Here is a 20,716-nt window from a genome sequence, read left to right on the forward strand (position 1 = left end):
CCACTGGGCCACCAGGGCTGCCCCAACTTGTTGCAGTTTTGAACAATACCATCAACCTGACCTAATCAACATTTGCAGAACACACCATCTAAAACCAGGAAAACAATATTATTTTCAAATGTAGGCACAATTCACCAAGGAGAACTTACTTGAAGCAATGAAGAGAAGTCTCAGTACATTGAAAGGGATTGAATTCAAATGGAGCATGATTATAGTGGAATTAAACTGGACCTCAAAAACAGACCTACCTGGAAAAACTTCCAAATACTTTGAAATTATTAGCATATTTCTCAATAATTCATTGGTCAAAAAAGAAAGCAAAGACTGTTCTTTAATATTTTGAGCTAAATGAAAATGGAAATACAAAAAAAAATGGGATGTAGCTAAAACAGCACCTGAGGGAGGTCATTGGAAGATGGGAACCCTTACTCATTACTGTAGGAATGCAAGGTAGTACAACCACTTTGAAAAATAGCTTAGTGGTTTCTTATAAAAAAATATACACTTGAAAACATATATATACTCACCCAAAGACTTGAGTGTAGTTACTCACAGGATCTTTATTCTAACTAGCCCAAGCCTGGAAGTAACCTAAATGTCTATCTGTGAATGAATGGGGAAACAAATTGTGGTTGATTTGTAAAATGCAGTTTATGGTTTATCCATAAAACAAGCTAGTAATAAAATGTGGATGAATTTCAAAAGCAATATGATAAGTGAAAGAAGCCCTAGCCTGGAAAGCCTACTGATTATATGCCTCCATTTACAGTTGACCCTTGAGCAACATGGGCTTGAACTACCCAGGTCCACTTATACATTGACTTTTTTTTTTTTTATAAATATAGTACAGCACTCTAAATGTATTTTCTCTCCCTTATGATTTTCTAAGTAACATTTTCTTTTCTCTAGCTTACCTTACTGTAAAAATACTGTTGTGTAATACCTCTACAAAACATATGTTAATTGACTGTTATTGTTAGTTGTAAGGCTTCTGGTCAGCAATAGGCTATTAAGTTTTGGGGGAGTCAAAAGTTAAACACATATTTTCAGCTGCACAGGGGATCGGTTTCCCTAACCCTTGGTTGTTCAATGGTTAGCTGTATATGGAATTTCTTGAAAAGGAACAACTGGCAGAAACTTGGCAGAGGTGGTAAAGAAGTTAAGTGGGTCTCTGTCCCCACAGGCCCCAAGCAACAACTAATTTATTTTCTGTCTCGATTTGCCTGTTCTGAACATTTCATGTAGTTGAAATCCAACAATATGTGGCCTTTGTATTTGGCTAGAACAATATTTTCAAGGTTCATCCATGTCGTAGCAGGTGTCAGGACTTAATTCTTTTTTCCTGCCAAGTGATGTTCTTTTGTTACAGACATCCCACATTTCATCTATTCACTCATCAGTTGGTGTTTATTTGGATTGTTTCCACTTTTTGGCTACTACAAGTGTTTATGTGGACATATGTTTTCATTTTTCTCGGGGAAATGCCTATGAGCGAAATTCCTGGGTTATACAGCAACTTACTGTTACTTACTTACTGCTTACAACTTACTGTTACAACTTACTGCTTATTTTAATTACTTGCAGGGATCTAGCATTGACTCTCTATATTTTTATTTACAATGTGTATCTCCAGGTAGTATAGTTCATAAATATTTCTTGTAATTTTTTCCAGGGGCTTTCCTTATTGTTGCTAAAGTTAGAGTTTTTAAAAATATATATACATTATATTCAGTCATTTTGTTTCTGATGCAGAATCCGCTTATTAGTCATCACAAATGGTTCCAACAGCAGGTGGAGTTCTGTTTTCCTCTGTTCTTTAGTAAAGGCAAAAAAATTTTTTATTATTGATCCTTTATCTATATGGAGCTGATTTCTCATTTTCTCTAAAGGTGACTTTTGAGATGAGGCAAAGTGGTGAAGACTTTTCAGTGAGGTGCAAATGATGGTGAAGAGAAAGATTCCTAGAAGGAGTAGGTTGACAGTTGCCCTTTCTTGGCTTGCCAAAGGAGCTCTCGGCAAGACAGTAGAGAAAGTGGTGAAAAGGGAAGGTAGTCATTAGTAAAATGCCATTTTTCTCATTATAGCTTTAATGTTGCAAAGTTCATTTTTGGGGCAAACTTCTGAAACCTGCCTGTCTTGTGATCCTTTCAAAGTCCGCAGATTTCTGGAATTTACTTTTCTTTTATTGTCATTTCTTTCTCCTTCTTTAAAAAAAAAGAAAAGAAAAAACGTATTACGCTAGGATTGTAAGAAATGGTAAGAAGCTCCATGATTTTCAATCATAGTCATCATGTTTAATCACAGTATCTCCCTGGTTTTCAGAAATAACTTTAAAATCAATTTAAAATGTCAGCTGCTTTAATGTAGTCAGCGTAGAAAGCAGGAAATGTGCAAAAGCCATGGGTCTCTTGCCTCCAATTTGATACTCTGGGTTATGAGATTTGATTCCTTAAAAGTAAGTCTATAAAAGTAGACCGTTGGCTATGGCAGAAAGTTGAGTATGTAAGAGTAAAAAAGCATAGACTCTAGGGCTTGTGGAGCTTATTCATATGTTCTGATTGGGTGGAACATAAGAATAATGAAGTTTCTCAGGAAAAATAAGGGCCATAAATTTTATGTGGGTCATTTTCCAAAATTCTAATTTGTCTTTGATCTTACATGTATTATCATACCATTAATAACTAAAGCTTTTATAATTATAGTTTTAAACACCTCCTGTGTTCTAGATTGTTCCCCACTGCTTAGTAGCAATGTAACCTTCATCGTATTACTTAATCTTTTTTGGTTTGAGATTCCTCACCTAAAAAATAAGAATTAAAACTATAGCATAGTCGTGATGATCGAAAATAGGCATTTATATTTAGCACAATGCCTGAAATACATAGAAGTCCTCCTGAATTTTAGCTCTCTTTACTGCTTCCTGGTAGAGTCTACATTGTGCTAAATTTGCAAGTCAGCATTGGCTTAATCCTTTACCTGTGACCTAAGGATGTTGTTTTTTACGTTCTATGCCCTATATTTGAGGGTGCGATAGAGAATGGAAGAGTAGAAATGGTGATCCTCTGCTAGCTGACGATGTCACATGGTTCTCAGAGAAGAAAGATTGTTGAACTAGTTCAGACCATATTCTTGAAACCAAAAACAATAGGAAGTGATGTTTGATTGGAAATAATACCTGTTTTCACTTGTCAGTGTAATAGAAATCAGACTTTTTCATAGTTAACAACATAAAATGCGGCATTGATCATTCAGGCAGTCCTGTACAAAGACTCCCCAAGATGGCAACAGTAGCTTACAGCCAACTTTAGGTAAAATAAATAAATAATGTGGAATGAAAGCAGACACAGGTTAGCTTCCTCCATCATTGTCACTCAATGTACAACAAAATCTCACTCCCATCACTTAGACAAGAATGTGAAAGGTCAAAAGTTAATTTTAGACTTTAAATGATAATTTTTGAAAAAAAATTGGTGTGTCATCACAGTCCAAATGATTTTTAAGTAGCATGCTATTTTATGTCAGTGAGATACGCTAATTGTTTTCATTTGGTGGTTCTAAGTGGGCTCAGTATCGCCTTTGTTTCTATCAGCTGTGTTTTCAGAGGTAAAGACAGGCTTCGGGCTGGCTATTTGAGTTGCTATTGATTTTTGGATTAACTGTGCTGCTTGTTGTTTTAAAATAAAAATGTTACAGTCTTTGGTAAACAGCTCTTCAGAGGGGCTGTCAGGAGTAGAAGTACATGTGGAATGGACTATTGATTACTGATGGCTCTTTTGACATGATAATAATCGAATGCTACAACTGGAATGTCTTTATGAGCCACTGTGAATGAGCTCACTGCGCTTCATGAATATTAAAGCACTTTCACAATCCTGCTCAGAGAGCTCCTCCTCCATGAGGTCGGCCAGAAGTACTCCTGGCCTCCTTTGGATTCCAGTAGCATTGTTTATACCTGTCTTTGCAGTGACAAAGGGGGCCTTGCAACATATTATTTGTTTTTACTTTTCCCTAATCAAATATAAGTGCCTCAGGGCACAAACTGGTAAACATTTGGATGGGCTCAACCGATCACTTATCAACAGATAAATTATTGAATATCCATAATACCCAAAGTATTGTGCCTTCGGTATGCAAACATGAGTATTATACAGCTCTCGTCCTTGTCATTTCATCTACCTAGTGCCTCCTCTCCCTCTTGACTTTTTTCTTCTCACTTTCTGAGATGCACTTTCTTCCCTCAGACTTCTCTTGCCACTACTTTGCAATGTGTTTTGTTCCTTCCTCTAGTAGACTTCTGAATGATCAAGGTGCCTGAGCATGTTCCAGGACTCTTCTTCTGTTTTCAGTATGCATTCTCTCTAGGTGACCTCCTTTATGCTCATGCATTTAAAACATTATCTTTATGCGACGCCTGGGTGGCTCAGTGGTTGAGTGACTGCCTTTGCCTCAGGTTGTGATCCTGGGATCCCGGGATCGAGTCCTGCATCAGGCTCCCCATAGGGAGCCTGCTTCTCCCTCTGCCTTTGTCTCTGCCTCTCTCTCTCTCTGTGTCTCTCATGAATAAATAAATACAATCTTTAAAATAAATAAAAATAAAATATTATCTTTGTGTCAGTGACTCTCAATTTTATATCTCTGGTCCAAACACTTCTGAACATCAAGTCTCCATATGCCAATGGCCTTTGAAGTTTCCTGAGTATCAGAAAATTAAATGTCTCAAAAAACATCCTGGATCTAACTCCCCAATCTGGTCCCTTCCTCCAGGAGACCTTCGTGTCAAAGGCAAGCCAAAATCCTGGCAGAGACCTTTGACACATCTGATCCGTCACCCCGCATATTGAGTCCACCACCAAGTCCTGTTGATTCTACTTCCCAGATATATTCTCCATCTGGGCTCAGCTCTCTATATGCAGCCCACAGGCCAACACGCAGTGCAACCCAAGTGCAACCTCTTGGCCCCTGTGGTCCAATCACCAGAGTCATCACAGTAGTTTTTAAAAATCATAAAGCAGATTGTGCTTTAAAATTCCTCCTCATTCTCATTGATCTTAAGATTAGATTTAGAAATCTCCCACATGGCTTCAAAGCTCTATATAATAAGGCCTTCTTTTCCAGTTGCATCTCATGTGGCATGCCACCTCTGCAATCCAGGAAACGGGAGCATACTCCAAATCCCAGAGATTTGACCAGTTTTCTCCTTCCACAGTTTGGGGTTCATCTGGAAGCTCTACTTTTGAGGACCCCCCTTTACCAAATGAAGCCCCACTGACCTGCTCTGTTTAAACATCATTTCTACAGACACACTTTATCCAGCTCCTCACAAAAAAAGGGGTCCCGGCCCCCTTTTTATCTTCAAGTATCCTGGACCTTTCCTTTATAGCCCACATGGTAAATGGTAAGATTTATTTCATTGGATGATTATTTGCTCAACATCTGGCTCCCGCATTATTCTGTGGGACCCATGAGGGCAAAGATCTTGTCTACTTTATTCACACTTCAAACCCAGGACCTGACACATAGTGGAAAGTCAATAAATATTTGTGGAATGGATAGATTAAATAAGAAATACAAGTTCAAAAGCACATTGAAGTACTGTATAACAGAATGTGCTTAAAACTTGGGGCTATAATATGGAAGTAAATTTCTGACACCCATGTGAAGACCTTCAGTTTGTGACGAAACTGGGCTTTTTAAGAAAACTTTTATTTAAATTCAATTTGTCAAAATATAGTATAACACCCAGTGCTCATCCCATCATGTACCCTCCTTAGTGCCTGTCACCCAGTCACCCTATCCTCCCCCGAACTCCCCTATAGCAACCCTCCGTTTGTTTCCCAGAGTCAGGAGTCTCTTGTGGTTTGTCTCCCTCTCTAATTTTTCCCCACTCAGTTTCCCCCCTTCCCCTATGGTCCTCTACACTATTTCTTATATTCCACATATGAGTGATACCATATGATAATTGTCCTTCTCTGGTTAATGTATTTCGCTTAGCAAAATGCCCTTTAGTTCCATCCATATCAATGTAAACGGTGGATATTCGTCCTTTCTGATGGCTGAGTCACGTTCCATCGTATATACACCGCATCTTCTTTATCCATTCATCTGTTGAAGGACATCTCGGCTCCTTCCAGTTTGGCTTTTTTAACTTCTTGAGGAACCTCCACACTGTTTCCCAGAGAGGCTAAACCAGGCTTCTGCTGGTTTTCTGACCTGTCCCATTTTAGCACTGTCATTACCGAGAATGTAACAACATTACCCAGAATGCAACAGGGAAAAAAACCTTTTTTCAATCAGTTTCACATCAAATGTCTATGGATCACACAGTTCTTCTCCTTGCCATTTTATTCCTCACATTGCCCAGGACTCTTCTAGAAGTTTGGGATACAGCTGGGGTGATGCAGCTTGCTTTCCCCTGGGGCACAGACAGTAAGCAGATACACCGAGAATTTCAGCTTTTGAGAAAAACTCTGAACTAAACAAAACAGAGTAATGGCATGGGTGAGGTGGTTGGAGAAGTCCTCTTCCAAAAGGTGACATGGGAGCTGAGACCTGAGTGACAAGAGTCTGGTCTTGAGGATCGGAGGGAAAGCCTTCCAGGCAGGGGGAGTGGCATGTTGCCAAAGCAGAGCTGGTATTGCCTGATGGATTTTAGAAACGGGTGGCTGGTGGGCCTGGAGCGTAGTGATGAAGGGAAGGAGGAGCCCGCGCTTTTGGAGTTAGAGAAACTGGGTTTCAAGTTCTGACCTCCGTCCCCCCTTCCTGGCTACTGATCACAAAATGGAGACAGTCCCAATGCCAGCTCACAGGAATGTTGCTAAATAAGATGATAAGGATAAATATAGGTGATAATGAACATTGTTGATAATTTAAACATCATTAACCTACCTTCCATAGGATTTATGTCGGGGGGAACCAGTAGAGTAAATGTTAAACTCATGGCTGTGTTTATGTGTTTAATAGTTTACTAATAGACTATCTTTTAAAACAGGGTTGCTAATTATTTACAAACATTCTTATTTACATTGATTTCTCACAAAAGGTTAAAAAGCTGAAGAGAGAACTCTCACAAATGAAGCAAGAATTGCTGTACAAAGAACAAGGCTTCGAGACGTTGCAACAGTGAGTATAAAAATACTGAAACTGACTGAGAATAATTCAAAGCCCCCTAACCAATACAAAGAAAATAGAAGTCCAGATTACATAAGAGATTTCTCAGAGAAGCATATAGTAAAAAGCTCAGAGCTCTGCACCAAAACCCAAAGAAAACAGTCAACCCACAAACGAAAAGCTGGGGAAAATCTATATACATTGAAAAGATCTGATGTTCCATTAATCATCCAAGATGCAAAGAAACCAGTGAGAACATTAAGTTTGTGTCTGGGGCACCTGCCAGCCTGCTTGAAGATTGAGGTATGGATCTAAGGAAGTAGGCGCAGGAAGTGTCTCCGCACTGGGCTCTTGCAGCTGGACAAAGTGAGCCTTTGCTGCCCTGGGCTCTGGGTTGGCGGCAGGCCCTTGCCTCTGTGTCAGCCCAGTGAGTTCCTCATTTCCTGCAGTCCTTCTGTCCTTTTTTTGTTCTCTGATCAAATCTGATGGGCCGCTGGCCTAACTCTAGACAGGGCCAGGCTAAGGAAGAGGTGGACGACAGTGGGCCGCAGAATCTGGAGTCTCCTGCCCCCCAGAAGCCACCCTTCTCCCAGCTAAACCCTGGCAGGCACACGGGGCTCTCCAACCCTCACAATCCCTTCCCCAGGGTTCTGGGGTGAGGCAAGAAGCTGATGGTTTTCACAGCCACATGACTGCAGAGAGGATTGAAGGCATTATCCCTCCAAAGGCATTCAGCTGGGTTTTGCTTCCCTCCTCTCTGCACGGGGCTCTGTGCCAGCTGTGGTGTAGTGTTTGTAGAGAGTCCCTGATCGCCTGCATGTTCTTCCTCCCAGACTCCCTCTGTAGCAGTCCTGGGCAGCAAGGCATTACGCCCTCAAAGCTCCTGTGTCCATTTGTTGGCCACACAAACATAAGCTGGTTGTTCTGTGTGTTGGCGTGACGAGTTACAGCTCAGGACAGCAGTCACGACTCTTTACTTTCAGATATTGGTCTCATGGCTCACTCTTCTCTTTGGCCACTCACCTCAAGTCATCATAACCATTTTATTCTTTCAGATGCTCCTGTCCTAGTGGTTCTCAAACCTGACTGCATAGTAGAATAATCTAAGGAACTTTTAAAAATGCCAATTTTTGGTCTCCATCTGGGTATATTTTGTGAGACCCCCAGGTAGTTCTCAAGTATGACTGGGTTCGAAGAACCTCAGCTGGCCGCAAACTCCCCCTAAGATCTGAGCAGAACCAGAAGGACATAAATGTGATACTTAGTGTTTGCCTATCAACATAAAGGAGGGCATTGTGGTGGAAGTGGGGAGAGAAAACAAACTTTGAAGAACCCTACAAAAGTTGAGCTATATGTTAAACATTTTTAAGGCACATGAAATTGTAACTCATGTCACCACTGGGATTAAAGGTTAGCCAAACTTGCTGTTTTTGTTATATTGATATAACAATGCTGTATTGTTTTAAAGCAGTTTGCTTGCAAGCAATTTTTATAGGAATCCAAGGCATGTTTAAGAATCTGTCAATAACATTCCACAAGAAAACAATAGACATTTGTTGTAGAAATTCAGGCATTCTCTTGCAGTGATTCTAATCCCTTGAACCAAGAGCAGAAAGATATGATATCTAACATCAGAGACCTCTCTTGTTGATCCTAACTATAGACAAAATAAAGCTGTTTTCATTCAAATGTTAACCGCCATACTACTAGAACATTGAATAATTGATTGAACCCAGAGACCATACTTTTCAAGAAACCACATTCCTGATACTATAAAGGGACTTTTCCTTGGGGTTTGGACAGAAAATATATTTCAGGAAAAGATTTAAATAGAATCCTACTGCAGGCTTTTGTAACTTTTCATTTCTTCACAATAGAATGGACTGTTTTTTGCCAAATCTGGAGCCATAATGTAATTTGAACTCAGGCTTTCATTTTACTGAGTACAATAGTTTATGCTGGATGAATGAATGTAGTTTTATTCTCTGCATTATTCATTTCAGTCTGTGGTCCCAGAGTTGACTTTGGCCGACACCATAGCATAGCTTATGTGTAGACGGATACCACCAAGAAGACATTTCTATTTTGGCATCTTCAGCGTTCACTCAAAAGTGGAAAATGAGAAGTGAAACACTCAGCCAGCCAAAAAGCATATACCTAGCCTATGAAAATCAGGCTCAGGGGGGCACATATTCTTCAAGGAAGATATGCAAATGGGAATTTCTTCTCTTTTGAAAGAAACTAAGATATAGGGGAAATCAATAATACGGTACTCAGAAACAAAAAATCAAATTTTGTTTTAATTTTTTTAGGGTATTCCTCAAACTAAGAACAAATGGGTATTTCTCAGATTAAGACAAAAAACAGTCCTTTGTTTTAAAAATCAACAAATAATGCTAATATTTTGTTTGACTTATGGTCAGTTAGGATTAAAAAAGAGAAAAGGTGGGGCCCGAAGAGTTGAGAAAAAGGAGAAATGTGGAGATAAAGGGAAAGCAACAGTTCCAGTTACATGGTGTGTGCTTGTCATGCTTAGCACCCGCCTGAGCAATGGGCAGCCAGGATATTTTTATCCAGTCATAAAGCTCTCTGAAATGTAAATGAGCAGTCTTGAGGTAGTCTGCTTTATTTTTAAGTATTAAAGTTGATTTCTGGAAAAGGCTTACTGGCTTTTTTTGTTTTCAGATGTTAAAGTTGATTTCTGACTTAAAGGCTTGTTTTAGCTGTGAGATTCTGAAGGTTTGACACAAATAGGAAGAAATCACTTGGGCTTTAGAAATTCACTTGGACACAGTTTGAGAGTCCTGGGTTAGTAGCTATTTCATGAAATCTCACAGTTTTGTTTTTTTTTTTTTAAATGAAAATAAGCCATTTGCCTCAACTAAGTTGGTAGATACACTACTTAAGGGAGCTAACAATTCTGCTCATGAATCCCTTCCCAAATAAATGGAATTAACCAGTATTCGAAGTACTGTCTGTGTTTTATCAAAATTTCTAGGTGTAATAGTCATCAGAGCCCTGAGCCTGCATCTGTCATTTTGAGGATTGTCCCCCAATTAGCTAATTGTTTATGTATTTTAGGAGCTAAAGTTGCATAAACCTTCTGGTCTTGCTTTTTCACTTGGAGGAAGTGTGACTAGTAGATCTCTGGGGTGCTTTCCCACCCTAAACACTATGTGTGCCTGCACTAGCACCTGTTCAATTCAGTGACTTTGTTGTACTTTTACTTATTGGATAACCTTTGATGAAATTTATTTTATTTTCTTAGGTTAAGACTTTGTTCAGCAAAAATAAAATATTTACTAAAATAATACTTGGGGAAATATGTTATCTACAAGCTACTCGCTTGAGTAAACTTTGGAAGAGTGAATGAGATGGCATTGTCGGTGGATTCTTTTTTTTTTTATTTTCAGATTATGCCCCTCACATTGAACTAAATATAAATCATTAAATGTTTTAAACCAAATGAGCTCAGACCCAGTTTTCTGTAACAAAATAGGTGCCATTTCTCTGTGGAGAAGACTAAGAATATAAGTGAGTATGAGAGTAATTGGCTGATGGGTCATAGGCATAGGCAAATGTTCTTCAAGGGAGCCCCACATTGTATTCAAAATGAATCTTGGGCAGCATTGGCAGTTGGAGGGAACCGGGAGAATGAGAGTGAGGACATTGCTAAACCATTTTTAAAAAAGAATTATGTAATTTGGTTGTGGCCTTCATGCACAAAGAATTAGGTTACTTGAAATTATCTGAGATAGGGTGACCATGTGAACTTTATGGACATTTGGTGAGCAGATCTGGCGGGGGGAGGGAGTTGGTGATAAATTAGGTCCTTGCAGAGCTCTGTATTCAATGTTAGTTGACAGATGAACACATCTGCCCTTCTCCTAATTTCTAGATTTGAGCTCATCGGCAAGGCAAGCAATTTTATCTCAACTCAACTGTCATAAAAACAGAACAAGTGGGATGCCTGGGTGGCTCAGTGGTTGAGCATCTGCCTTCGGCTCAGGGTGTGATCCCAGGGTCTTGGGATCGAGTTCCGCATCAGGCTCCCTGCGTGGAGCCTGCTTCTCTCTCTGCCTATGTCTCTGCCTCTCTCTCTGTGTCTCTTATGAATAAATAAATCTTAAAAAAAAAAGTACTTTTCATATGTTAAAAAAAAAACTAACCACTCAACCCAAATATTGTAGGATACTCACTAGTATAAATAATTATCACTCCCATTAGGAAAGGCCCACCAGGCCATGGGCACGGTGCTTGGTTTTACACAGATACTATGACATATGTAAAATTAGGCCACAGTGAGGAATCCTGTACTTCCTGGAGTTGTCCAGTTTATTGACACTTCTGTCCTGTTAAATCCTTATCCCGTGGCCTTAACCTGTCTCAGGGTGGAGGCCGGGCTTGGCATGAGTAGGTTTGAATTCAGCCAATGGTGGGCCCACCCAAGCCAACTGAGGACAAAATGAGCCTTAAACGGAGGGGGCATGAGGTGGGTGGTGGGAGAGTGTGAGCTAGAACTGGTTGGAGGAGCAGGAGGATGTTCCTGGCACGTGGGGAGGCAAATGGCAAAATCAGCCAACTCCTACAATCGGAAGACCAGTTCCTGTTGTTTGTTTAATTTGTACTCTGTCAACACTCTTTGACTTTCTTCTTCTTTTTTTTTTCCTTTTAACAGAATTGATAAAAAAATGTCTGGAGGCCAGAGTGGCTATGAACTTAGTGAAGCCAAAGCCATTCTAACTGAACTGAAATCTATCAGAAAGGCTATTAGCTCAGGAGAAAAAGAAAAGCAAGATCTGATGCAGGTATGTTTCAGAACATTCCGTTAAGTTGGACACCTGCCTCCTGGGGTCCCAGGAACCCTCCTTGGTGCAGAAGTACTCCATCAGAGTCAGGATGGCCCTTTGTCACACTGCTGCATTCAGAGGGACTTCGGCATAGGCACTGGGGCCACAGGCTGCTTTGGAGGAGAACAGTTTGCTTCCACCCAATTGAAGGCAGGCCTTGGATGGCCTTTGAGGCATGAGGTGGTGGATCCTGGAGCCCATATGAGATCAGCACTTTGGTGCCCCCTGCAATTTACTGAAGCCTCATGTGGAACCCAGATAAGCAGTGTTATCTAAATCACGATCCTCGGCCCAGGATGCATAAAGGGGATGTCACCTGTCATGCTGAGTGGAGGATATGCCTTGAGGAGTGTGCGGAGGGTATATGAGGAGCTTAGAAGAGCTTTTCCCCACACCAGATGATTCTGAGGTGCAACCTAAATATGGGGGATTTTGACCCATCTAGTTATCCCGGGAAAGCTGCTCATGGCAGAGGATCCCTTGTTACCTGTATGGTTCTCAGCCCAGGACACTTAGTTCTCAGTGATCTAGCCTTGTGTGTAAAAGAAACAACCATTCAGTGATCAGTACCCTATACTTTAAATATCTATATTCAGCAGGTACAGTTGGGTTGGTTTTTTTTTTTTTTTTTAAGAGTATGTCTCTTCTTCTTGTTAGCTTCCCTTCATCCCGTAATTATCACAAGATCTGAGAATTGTTTGTATTTCAGTTATCTGGAGCTCTGAGTAAGGATTTAGCCTGTGTCTTGGGGAAAATGTTAGAGCCAGTAGCAATGTTTGCATTCTTAGTAGAAGCTCTACCTTTAAATACTACATTCAACTACTTCATGTCAGTTTTCAAAATGCCAATTCACTATAGGTACATATTTTTAAACACCTATAATTTTGCATTTAGGGAATTTTGAAATAACACAAAAGAGATAGAAAAGATAATAGTATTAGTAACAAATCGTTTTAAGTATTGACTGTATGCTGGGCAATCTTCTCCCTGCCTTCCATGAAAGTAGTTCTTTTAATTCTAATGACAGCCCTAGAGATGGGCATGTATTGTCCTCACAGACAGGAAATTACAGAGAAATTAAGTAACTTCCTTAAAGTCACACAGCCTAGAAGTGGTAGGACTATGGTTCAAACCTGGGCGGTCTTGCTTTAGAATATGCGGTTTTAAATATGTATGTGAAACATAGAAAAGTATTCGGATATACTTTTATTTTGTTCCACTGTGCTCGTGATGATTAAATCAGTAATTCCTAAAATGCACATCATAGGCCCTTTGAAAAAGGCTAATAGAACTTGAACAAATTTACATTGGAACCTTATAATTCAGCAATTTTAGGTTATCTTGAACTATTCCTGTAAAGAAGAAATTTGGATTTATACACAGACCAGATCAAATTAAAAGATTAGATTCCTTCTCAATTACTTAAAGTATATAAAACAATTAATTAGTAGATACAGCAATCAATAATAGAGCTGAGAGGGACATTAGGTGGGTCGCTTCTGTGATTTTCAGACCTCTTTGACCATGACCCACAGTAAGAGGTATATTCTACATGACAACCCAGTCACACACAAATGTCTACATTTGGAGATACACACACACACACACCATATTTCTTAATATTCTTAATACTAGTAATGTGGTCTGAAGTGACTTTCTAGTCTCTTCTTTTTCACCAAAAAACATGCTAGTCATGACCAACTAAATTTATAAGGTACATAGTCACAGATTTGAAAAATACAATTCTTTTTCACAGTACTGATGAAAAAATAGAAAAGCCTCCCACTAGCAGGTTTCTTTATATTATTTGATGTGACCATTTAATTTTCGCTCTGAATATACATTTTGCATAAATATTCCTTTGAAAGAAAATAAAGAAGCTTAGGTAAAAGGCATGTATCAGGCACATATCTCATTTGGGGAGGCATTTCTCATTTTTTACCATAAGAATTGTAAATATCAGGATTAAATCCTGGCTTTTCTTAAAGTTAGTAATAATGTGTTTCTTATCATTTTAGTGTTTTATGGGGAACTTTAGCTAAGATTTTTCTCCTTTTTAATACTTTGACTTGCTCACATCTTCTCTTTAAAAGTAAACTCAATTTATTAAGCGTGGGTGCTGACAACAGGCACATTCCCTTGTGATTATTCACCTTACAACACCACACGTTATCACTCTGGCAGTGCCATGCAGTAGACATAAAGATGAGCTTGGAGCAGCTGCCGGTACTGAGACTCCTGGCCCTTGGTCTCCTCATCTCTGACATCACTGGGAGCAGATAACCTCTTGGGTCTCTTCCAGATGTAAAGTGGCATAATTACAGAAGTCTGCTAAGTAGGAAGTTTTCTTGCTATATCTACAATGAGCTTGCATTTTAGGTATTCCATGTTCCATAATTTCTGCAGAGGCATGAAGTAAGTAGTTAAAATGAGTCTTTTTTAAAATAGAGCTCTTTCGAATGAAATTTTAAAAATAAGAAATGCATGTGTTACATATAAAGATGCCATTATGCACAGTGTGAGTAATGACCAGGCTATCTTGGGGAAGGTAAGATAACTTGTTTATTATGATCTCTCACACTCCCAAAGTCACACATGTGTATGTGCAAAATTATATTCTAATCTTAATTTTTCAGTGACTTAAAGTGATAAGTACTTGTTAAAATAAAGTAGTTCTTTTTCCTATTGAGAGCACAGTCTTTCAATTTGAGTTTACCTACTGGGGAAGCTTTGCATCTTACCTGTTAAGCTTTATGTAGGATTTTATGTTTCCTGAACAGAGTCTTGCTAAGCTGCAGGAGAGGTTCCATTTGGATCAAAGCATTGGCACGTCCGAGCCAGACTTGAGATCCAGTCCTGTGAACTCCCATTTATCTCTCTCCAGACAGACCCTTGATGCCGGGTCACAGACAAGCATTTCCGGAGATGTAAGTTATCCATGTGGAAGGTTGGCCTCAGTGCTCTCCTCGACAAGCCTGAATTACAATATGGATGGCAAGTAGGACAGGGGCTAGTGAGGTGGTTTGAATTGCAGCTGTGTGGATTCAATATTCCGTACTCCTAGATTGGTTTTAAAAAATCAGACCCTTTTGTCTGGGTGCCAAGCATATCAGGATCTTCCATATGAACGGCTTTGTTCAGACTTTCTCAGTCTGTATTTATTCAGACATTGAAAGGTTAGAGATGCCTGAGAATTTAAGTTTTTCCTATTAGATTTAAGGCCTTTGAAATCTAGATCTTTTCAATTAAACATTGAGGCTAATGAGAAACAAAAAATATGCCTTTAAAAACCAACAATTTGTTGTAGATCAAAAATTGTTTGTATTAAAATGTTTAATTTGTGGTTTATGCCCAGGACTTGAAAATATTTAATGTGGCTTGACTACTATTAACTGTTTTTGCATTATCCTCTTTGGGATCCCATTTAGCAGATACTTACTTTTCTAGTCCATTCTCAGTTATTTTCGTATTCTCTTTTGCTTCATTGAATTCTGTGCTATGAAAATAAAATAGGTAGAGTTCAACAGTAGGACTTACCTATTTGAGAAATTATTTTTTGAAGTTATTTAGTTTATATTTTATGCATTTAGAAGCTAAATGATGGAAATTTGGGTTCGTGGAGACAAAGAAATTAGTTTCAGTTCATTAATTTTATTGACCTGTACACCCATCGTAAACTCTGAGATACCAGAAACATTGACATAATACTTTTTATCTTGAATTTAATGTGTAGAGAAAATGATGTTAAAGTCTTTGAAAAACAGAGCAGCTTGAATTAAAAAGAAATGTTTTGCCCCTACTGAGACTAGAAAGTAAGTGCCTTTTTAAACTGGTGTTCCCAATTTCAAGACCATCTTCTTTAGTTTTCCAATTACTTGGGCTTCCTAGAAACAAAAGCAGTTTACCTTCATTCATTAGCAGAGTTAATTGACTTTTCTCCCTTTTGTTTTTTACCAGATCGGAGTGAGAAGTAGATCAAATTTAGCTGAAAAGGTCAGGCTGAGCCTACAGTATGAAGAAGCCAAAAGAAGGTAACAACAGGGGAGCTATTCAGTGTTCAGTGGTCAATGGGCTCAAACAGTATTTTCTTTCCCAGAATTAATCTTTACTCCTATAGTGACATCTGCTGGGTGCTCCCTATGCCTTCTTACCTGCGTTACTCTTGAGGGTTTTTAGATGTGAGGGTTGCAGATCCCCCATCTCTGCTCAGTCTCCCCCCACCCAAGCTGAAGGACCGGGAGAATTAATGAGAAGTGTGGGCACGAAATCGCCCCCTTCCCTTCAGGAAGAAAGAAGCTTTGAGCTTGTACAATACATACTCACAAGTAGAAGTGGGAAGATTGGTTTTTGAGGTAGGACTATGACATAGTGACTCACGTACAGGACTTGAGAGGGGCCAAGGACCTTTAAGGTAAATAAATGGCTGAGGGGAAGACTTCCTGCCAACGTCCTTGAAGATGCTGAGGTATCTGTTCTGGCAACTGCCTTCAGGCCAAAGGAGGAGAGATTCCTATTGCCCTCTTTTACCTTCTACCCTTAGAGCCCTACGCCTTCTTTTCCTTATCTTGTGACTCTGCTTGAGGGAAGCTCAGGAGACTTGTCCCTCCTCATCCAGTAGACAGGCTCAACTTGTGTTCATAATTTGGACACCTTACTCATTTTGAGGGAGAGGGTCATACTGATTTATTTGATTTCGTTATTTTCCTTCTTAGAGTCTAAAGTTTTTGAAGTTTAGAGTTTAAATTTTAAAATTTAAATAAAATTGATTTATTATCTGGGAAGACATTGGGGGGATAAACTGTATTATCACTCTGTAGGCGACAGAGAAATTTATCATGTTCCTCCCTGAGAACATGGAAAGCTCAGCTGAGAACCTGCTAGAATGTCATAGTTTCCTATCATGACTATCAGATAATGAGGTATATCCATTGTTACTGGTGATGAGGATTATTTAAAAGTAATTAGCCAAAGTTCTTGGAGGTTATCTGGCTTTAACAAAGCAATTATTTGATTTGCCTTAAAACAATATTTGCCTCTTTGTGTTCTCTGTTACTAATATTACTTGGTTCTTTGATGACTGAAAGAAAAAAAAAAGTTTTGTTACAAATTACTAACCGTGTATGCTTGAGCAAGTCACTTAGTCTCCCTGAATAACATTTTACTCAGCTGATGTTAATGCCTACTAGTTTTCCTGGGTAGATTATACATTTCTGAAATGTATAATGAGGTTATGAAAAATTCTATATGCTTATTGGCTGCTTCTCAGAGCCCAGGCTGATGCCTTGCCCACCAGAAGGATTGAGGATTGCTGTGTGGTTTTGTGGCCCAGGAAGTAGAAACCTCTGGTGGATGCTGTTTGTGGTGCTCTGGCTGTGGGCGTCACCAACCCGTTAAGAGCCACAACTCTTAGACTCTGCTGTAAACAAAGCCCAGGATCTGTCTGGCATTCTGAAGGAGAATGGCTGTAACTCAGAATTAATTTTGGAGAACCAGGCCTCATGCACCCGGGTTCTTTGGGGGCTCAACTTGAATTCCCTTGGAGCAGCTTGAGTTTTTACTTTACTTTGGCTGCTAACAGCTTTTTCTACCTGGAGCTTACACAGCATTTCTCTTCCTAGATATACTTGGAAACCCTCATCATACCTTGTTCCCCAGATGTGGTATACCTTTTCCAAATTAAATTCAAGACCCGCCTAATGCTCAATCACACAAGGAATAGATGCCTTTCTTTCCTTCATTACGTTGTGATTCCCAGTTCGGTGGTTAATTCAGTCACATCAAAACTTAAGGCATTGTTCTTTCCCACTTGGTTGCATTGCTGTCCTGTTACCATTTGAGATTTTTATTTTAAAGTTCCTAGCGATGCTGATGAGAAGGTAAATCTCGAGGGTTAAAGCATATGTTGAAAACGCTTTTCTTCCTCAGTTCTGAGTAAGTAAAGAGGCGGGTTGTTTTTCCCTGAAACCTGTTTTCTCCTCCAGCCTTTGTTTTATGTGCTTAATGAAGCTAATAATATCATGCTTATTTAGCATTTTGATGATTAATTTTCTAGCACGTTGAGACAGTTGTTTATGGTTTTGTGGTTATAGCTGAAGAATAGCTGATGTTACATCGATCACAAGCGCAGGCGCTGAGTGGAAATCAGTGCCAGTGAGGGATGGCAATTTGTTTTTTTTAACTGAAACAAAACTGGTGCAAGAATGTGGATACACTTTCGTCTTTGTTTTGACAACATTATTGTGTTTACCTTTTTTCTTCCCTTCTACAACTTCTTCCATCAAACGAGGAGAATAAAATGCCCCCTTTCTATTTTTCATATTCTGGTATGTGCTGTGTAACTATATCCAAAGTGATCATCCAGCTTTTTTTTTTTTTTTTTTAATGGTAGTATAGATTCCCTAAGCCAACATCAGGTGTGTTCATAACTTGCCTTGATGTTGTGCTCATAGTCCAAACAGCCGTGTGCCATTTACCTTGTGAACGATCCCGCTAGTCCTCACACTGCCCCAGAGCAGGTGGTTTGGTTCGAGTGGTCAGAACTGTCTTCTTCAGTGAAGAATTAGCTTTACCATATATTGTTGAAGCTAGCTCGAGACACAGTAGAATCTGAGGTCAGGCAAAATCATGAAACCGGTAATGTTCCCTCCTGCTGGTTTTTCTTCCTCCTCCTCCTCCCATCTTCCCGCCCCCCATCACCCTTGCTCCAGCACCTGCTGTCGCTCTGATGGAGCCACAATAGCTGCCCATGGGTGCTGGTGGGGGCTCACTGGGTGCTGCCTGGGCGGAGGACACCCAGCTCGAGGGCAGCCAGTCATGTCTCCAGGGCCGGCTCAGTGACGCCCAGTAAACGCTGTAGACACCGATTTCACTGCACAGCTGAAGGAGAAATGGGGTGAAGAAGAACGGCTCCCTTTCCTTGGAGACACGGAGCCCGCCGGGCTGACTTTGTTGCAATACTGGTTGCAATACTGGTTGGCAACACTGCTCTCTCTCCTCCCCTTATCCCTCCGTGACTCACTGATACCCTGGTCGCTGCCCATCTGACTCCAAAAGAACCCCCTCTTTTACCAGGGGAACAGCTGTACCCAGAGGAACAAAATCTATAATAAATGTCCCATCAGACACCATTTACTGTAGATTTTGGAACACGGAAGCCCTCCAGGTATCCCTCCCGTCACCCTACACAGGCAGTCACCCATAGGGGCACTCCCAGGGCACTCTCCTCTCTAAGCTTCAGTGGACTTTGACCTTCACTCTTTTTCAGACAGGCCAGTGTGCTTGTTTGTGTTTTAAAGGTGAAGACCCCGCAGGGGACGAGAGCCAGATGTCGAGCAGGTCCAGGGATCGGAGCACGGGGCCCCCTGCCTGGTGAGGGTCACCGAGTAAAGTCAGCGCATCCCCCAGGCCCCCGGCCCAGCCTGGTTTGGGTTCTCTCTCCCCTGGGGAGTTCTAAGTATGCACTCCTCTTTTGTGGCTTTATTTTTTAGCATGGCCAACCTCAAGATTGAACTGTCGAAACTAGACAGTGAGACCTGGCCCGGGGCGCTGGATATCGAGAAGGAGAAGCTGATGCTGATTAACGAGAAAGAAGAGCTTTTGAAAGAGCTTCAGTTTGTCACCCCGCAAAAACGCACTCAGGGCGAACTGGAGCGCCTGGAGGCCGAGAGGCAGCGGCTGGAGGAGGAGCTGCTGTCCGTGAGGGGTCCACCGAGCCGAGCGCTGGCAGAGAGGTTGGTTTTCCTCCCTGGGGACGGGGACCCGCAGGTGTGTCCTGGCTGGGCCGGGATGCCTGTGCACCCCCCCCCTTTGTCAATCTCAGTTGCATCTGTTCTTGGTGGACTAAGAACTACCACCAAAGGGACTTTCTTTCCGTAGAGCAATAAAAGCACACGTCCTCGTACCCTGCAGTGTCACTTCTGTTTGTTAGGGCCGCGAAAATGCCTGTGACAGATGTTGAATAGGTAAGGAATGTTGACACAAAACCAGGAATGCAGTCGATCGCTGACGGGGTCTGATAACAATGGCTCTGCACTATTGCGCTCCGATAAGGAAGATTATCTGGACTGTTACAGCGACTGCAGCTTCCGACTCGGGTTTATGACTCACAAGAATGCAAAAGTTTATTGCTTTTCATTTCACAAGGGAAAGACAGCTTGCTCCCTCTGATATCTTAACAGGTCACCAAACGTTCGCTTGGATTTTGTCTGTCACTGGAACCCCTCCTCTGAAGCAGGTGAAAATGTAAAGGAAAACACCTGACACATTTTTCTGATCTTTCTGTGGGAAGATGCGAATTGCTCATTTCACCTACAAAATCCAATTCTGTAAACAGCTCGGCTGCAGGATCGAGCAGGGGACCCTTGAGTGTCTGTCTGCCATGGAGTCATGTGCACAGGAGCCCCAGGTCCCGGCCTTGCTGGTGGATATGGTCCGACACCTGTTCCAGCCACAGGCCATGCAGCCCTCTCAGATGCCCCCCATATCCATTCTGTAGGCCAGCAACCGAGGCATGATGCCTGTCCCAGGGTGACCGGGAAGAAGGTCACATTCATATCATACCAAGTGACCTGGAAGTCAGTTTAAAACACCCACACATAATCCAATTGCTCTTTTTTTGTTTTTTAACTTCTTGACTTCTTGCCTTCTAATCCCTTGTCCTCTATGAATGTGTAAGGTGGTATGTCTACACAATATCAGAATATTTGAAGTGTGGTGGAGGGAACGGTAGGAGGAAAGGAAGAAGAATCTCGGACATTCCT

At 40.8% G+C, this 20,716-nt stretch overlaps 1 protein-coding gene across 7 annotated transcripts in view; it reads left to right on the forward strand.

Moving 5' to 3' along the window:
- Positions 1-20,716, forward strand: part of WWC2 (WW and C2 domain containing 2) — a 204,863-nt gene that overhangs the window by 125,933 nt on the left and 58,214 nt on the right. For 6 of the 7 annotated variants that reach the window (XM_072775906.1, XM_072775905.1, XM_072775902.1 and 3 more), the window contains 5 exons: positions 7,040-7,119; positions 11,786-11,915; positions 14,717-14,884; positions 15,915-15,988; positions 19,445-19,687. In XM_072775906.1, coding sequence (XP_072632007.1) covers positions 7,040-7,119; positions 11,786-11,915; positions 14,717-14,884; positions 15,915-15,988; positions 19,445-19,687 — 695 coding nt within the window. The remainder of the gene's footprint in view (positions 1-7,039; positions 7,120-11,785; positions 11,916-14,716; positions 14,885-15,914; positions 15,989-19,444; positions 19,688-20,716) is intronic. The other variant, XM_072775903.1, reaches the window with a different exon arrangement.

The sequence above is a fragment of the Canis lupus genome, chromosome 15 (genome assembly GCF_048164855.1).
Source record: "Canis lupus baileyi chromosome 15, mCanLup2.hap1, whole genome shotgun sequence".
Classification (NCBI taxonomy): domain Eukaryota; kingdom Metazoa; phylum Chordata; class Mammalia; order Carnivora; family Canidae; genus Canis; species Canis lupus.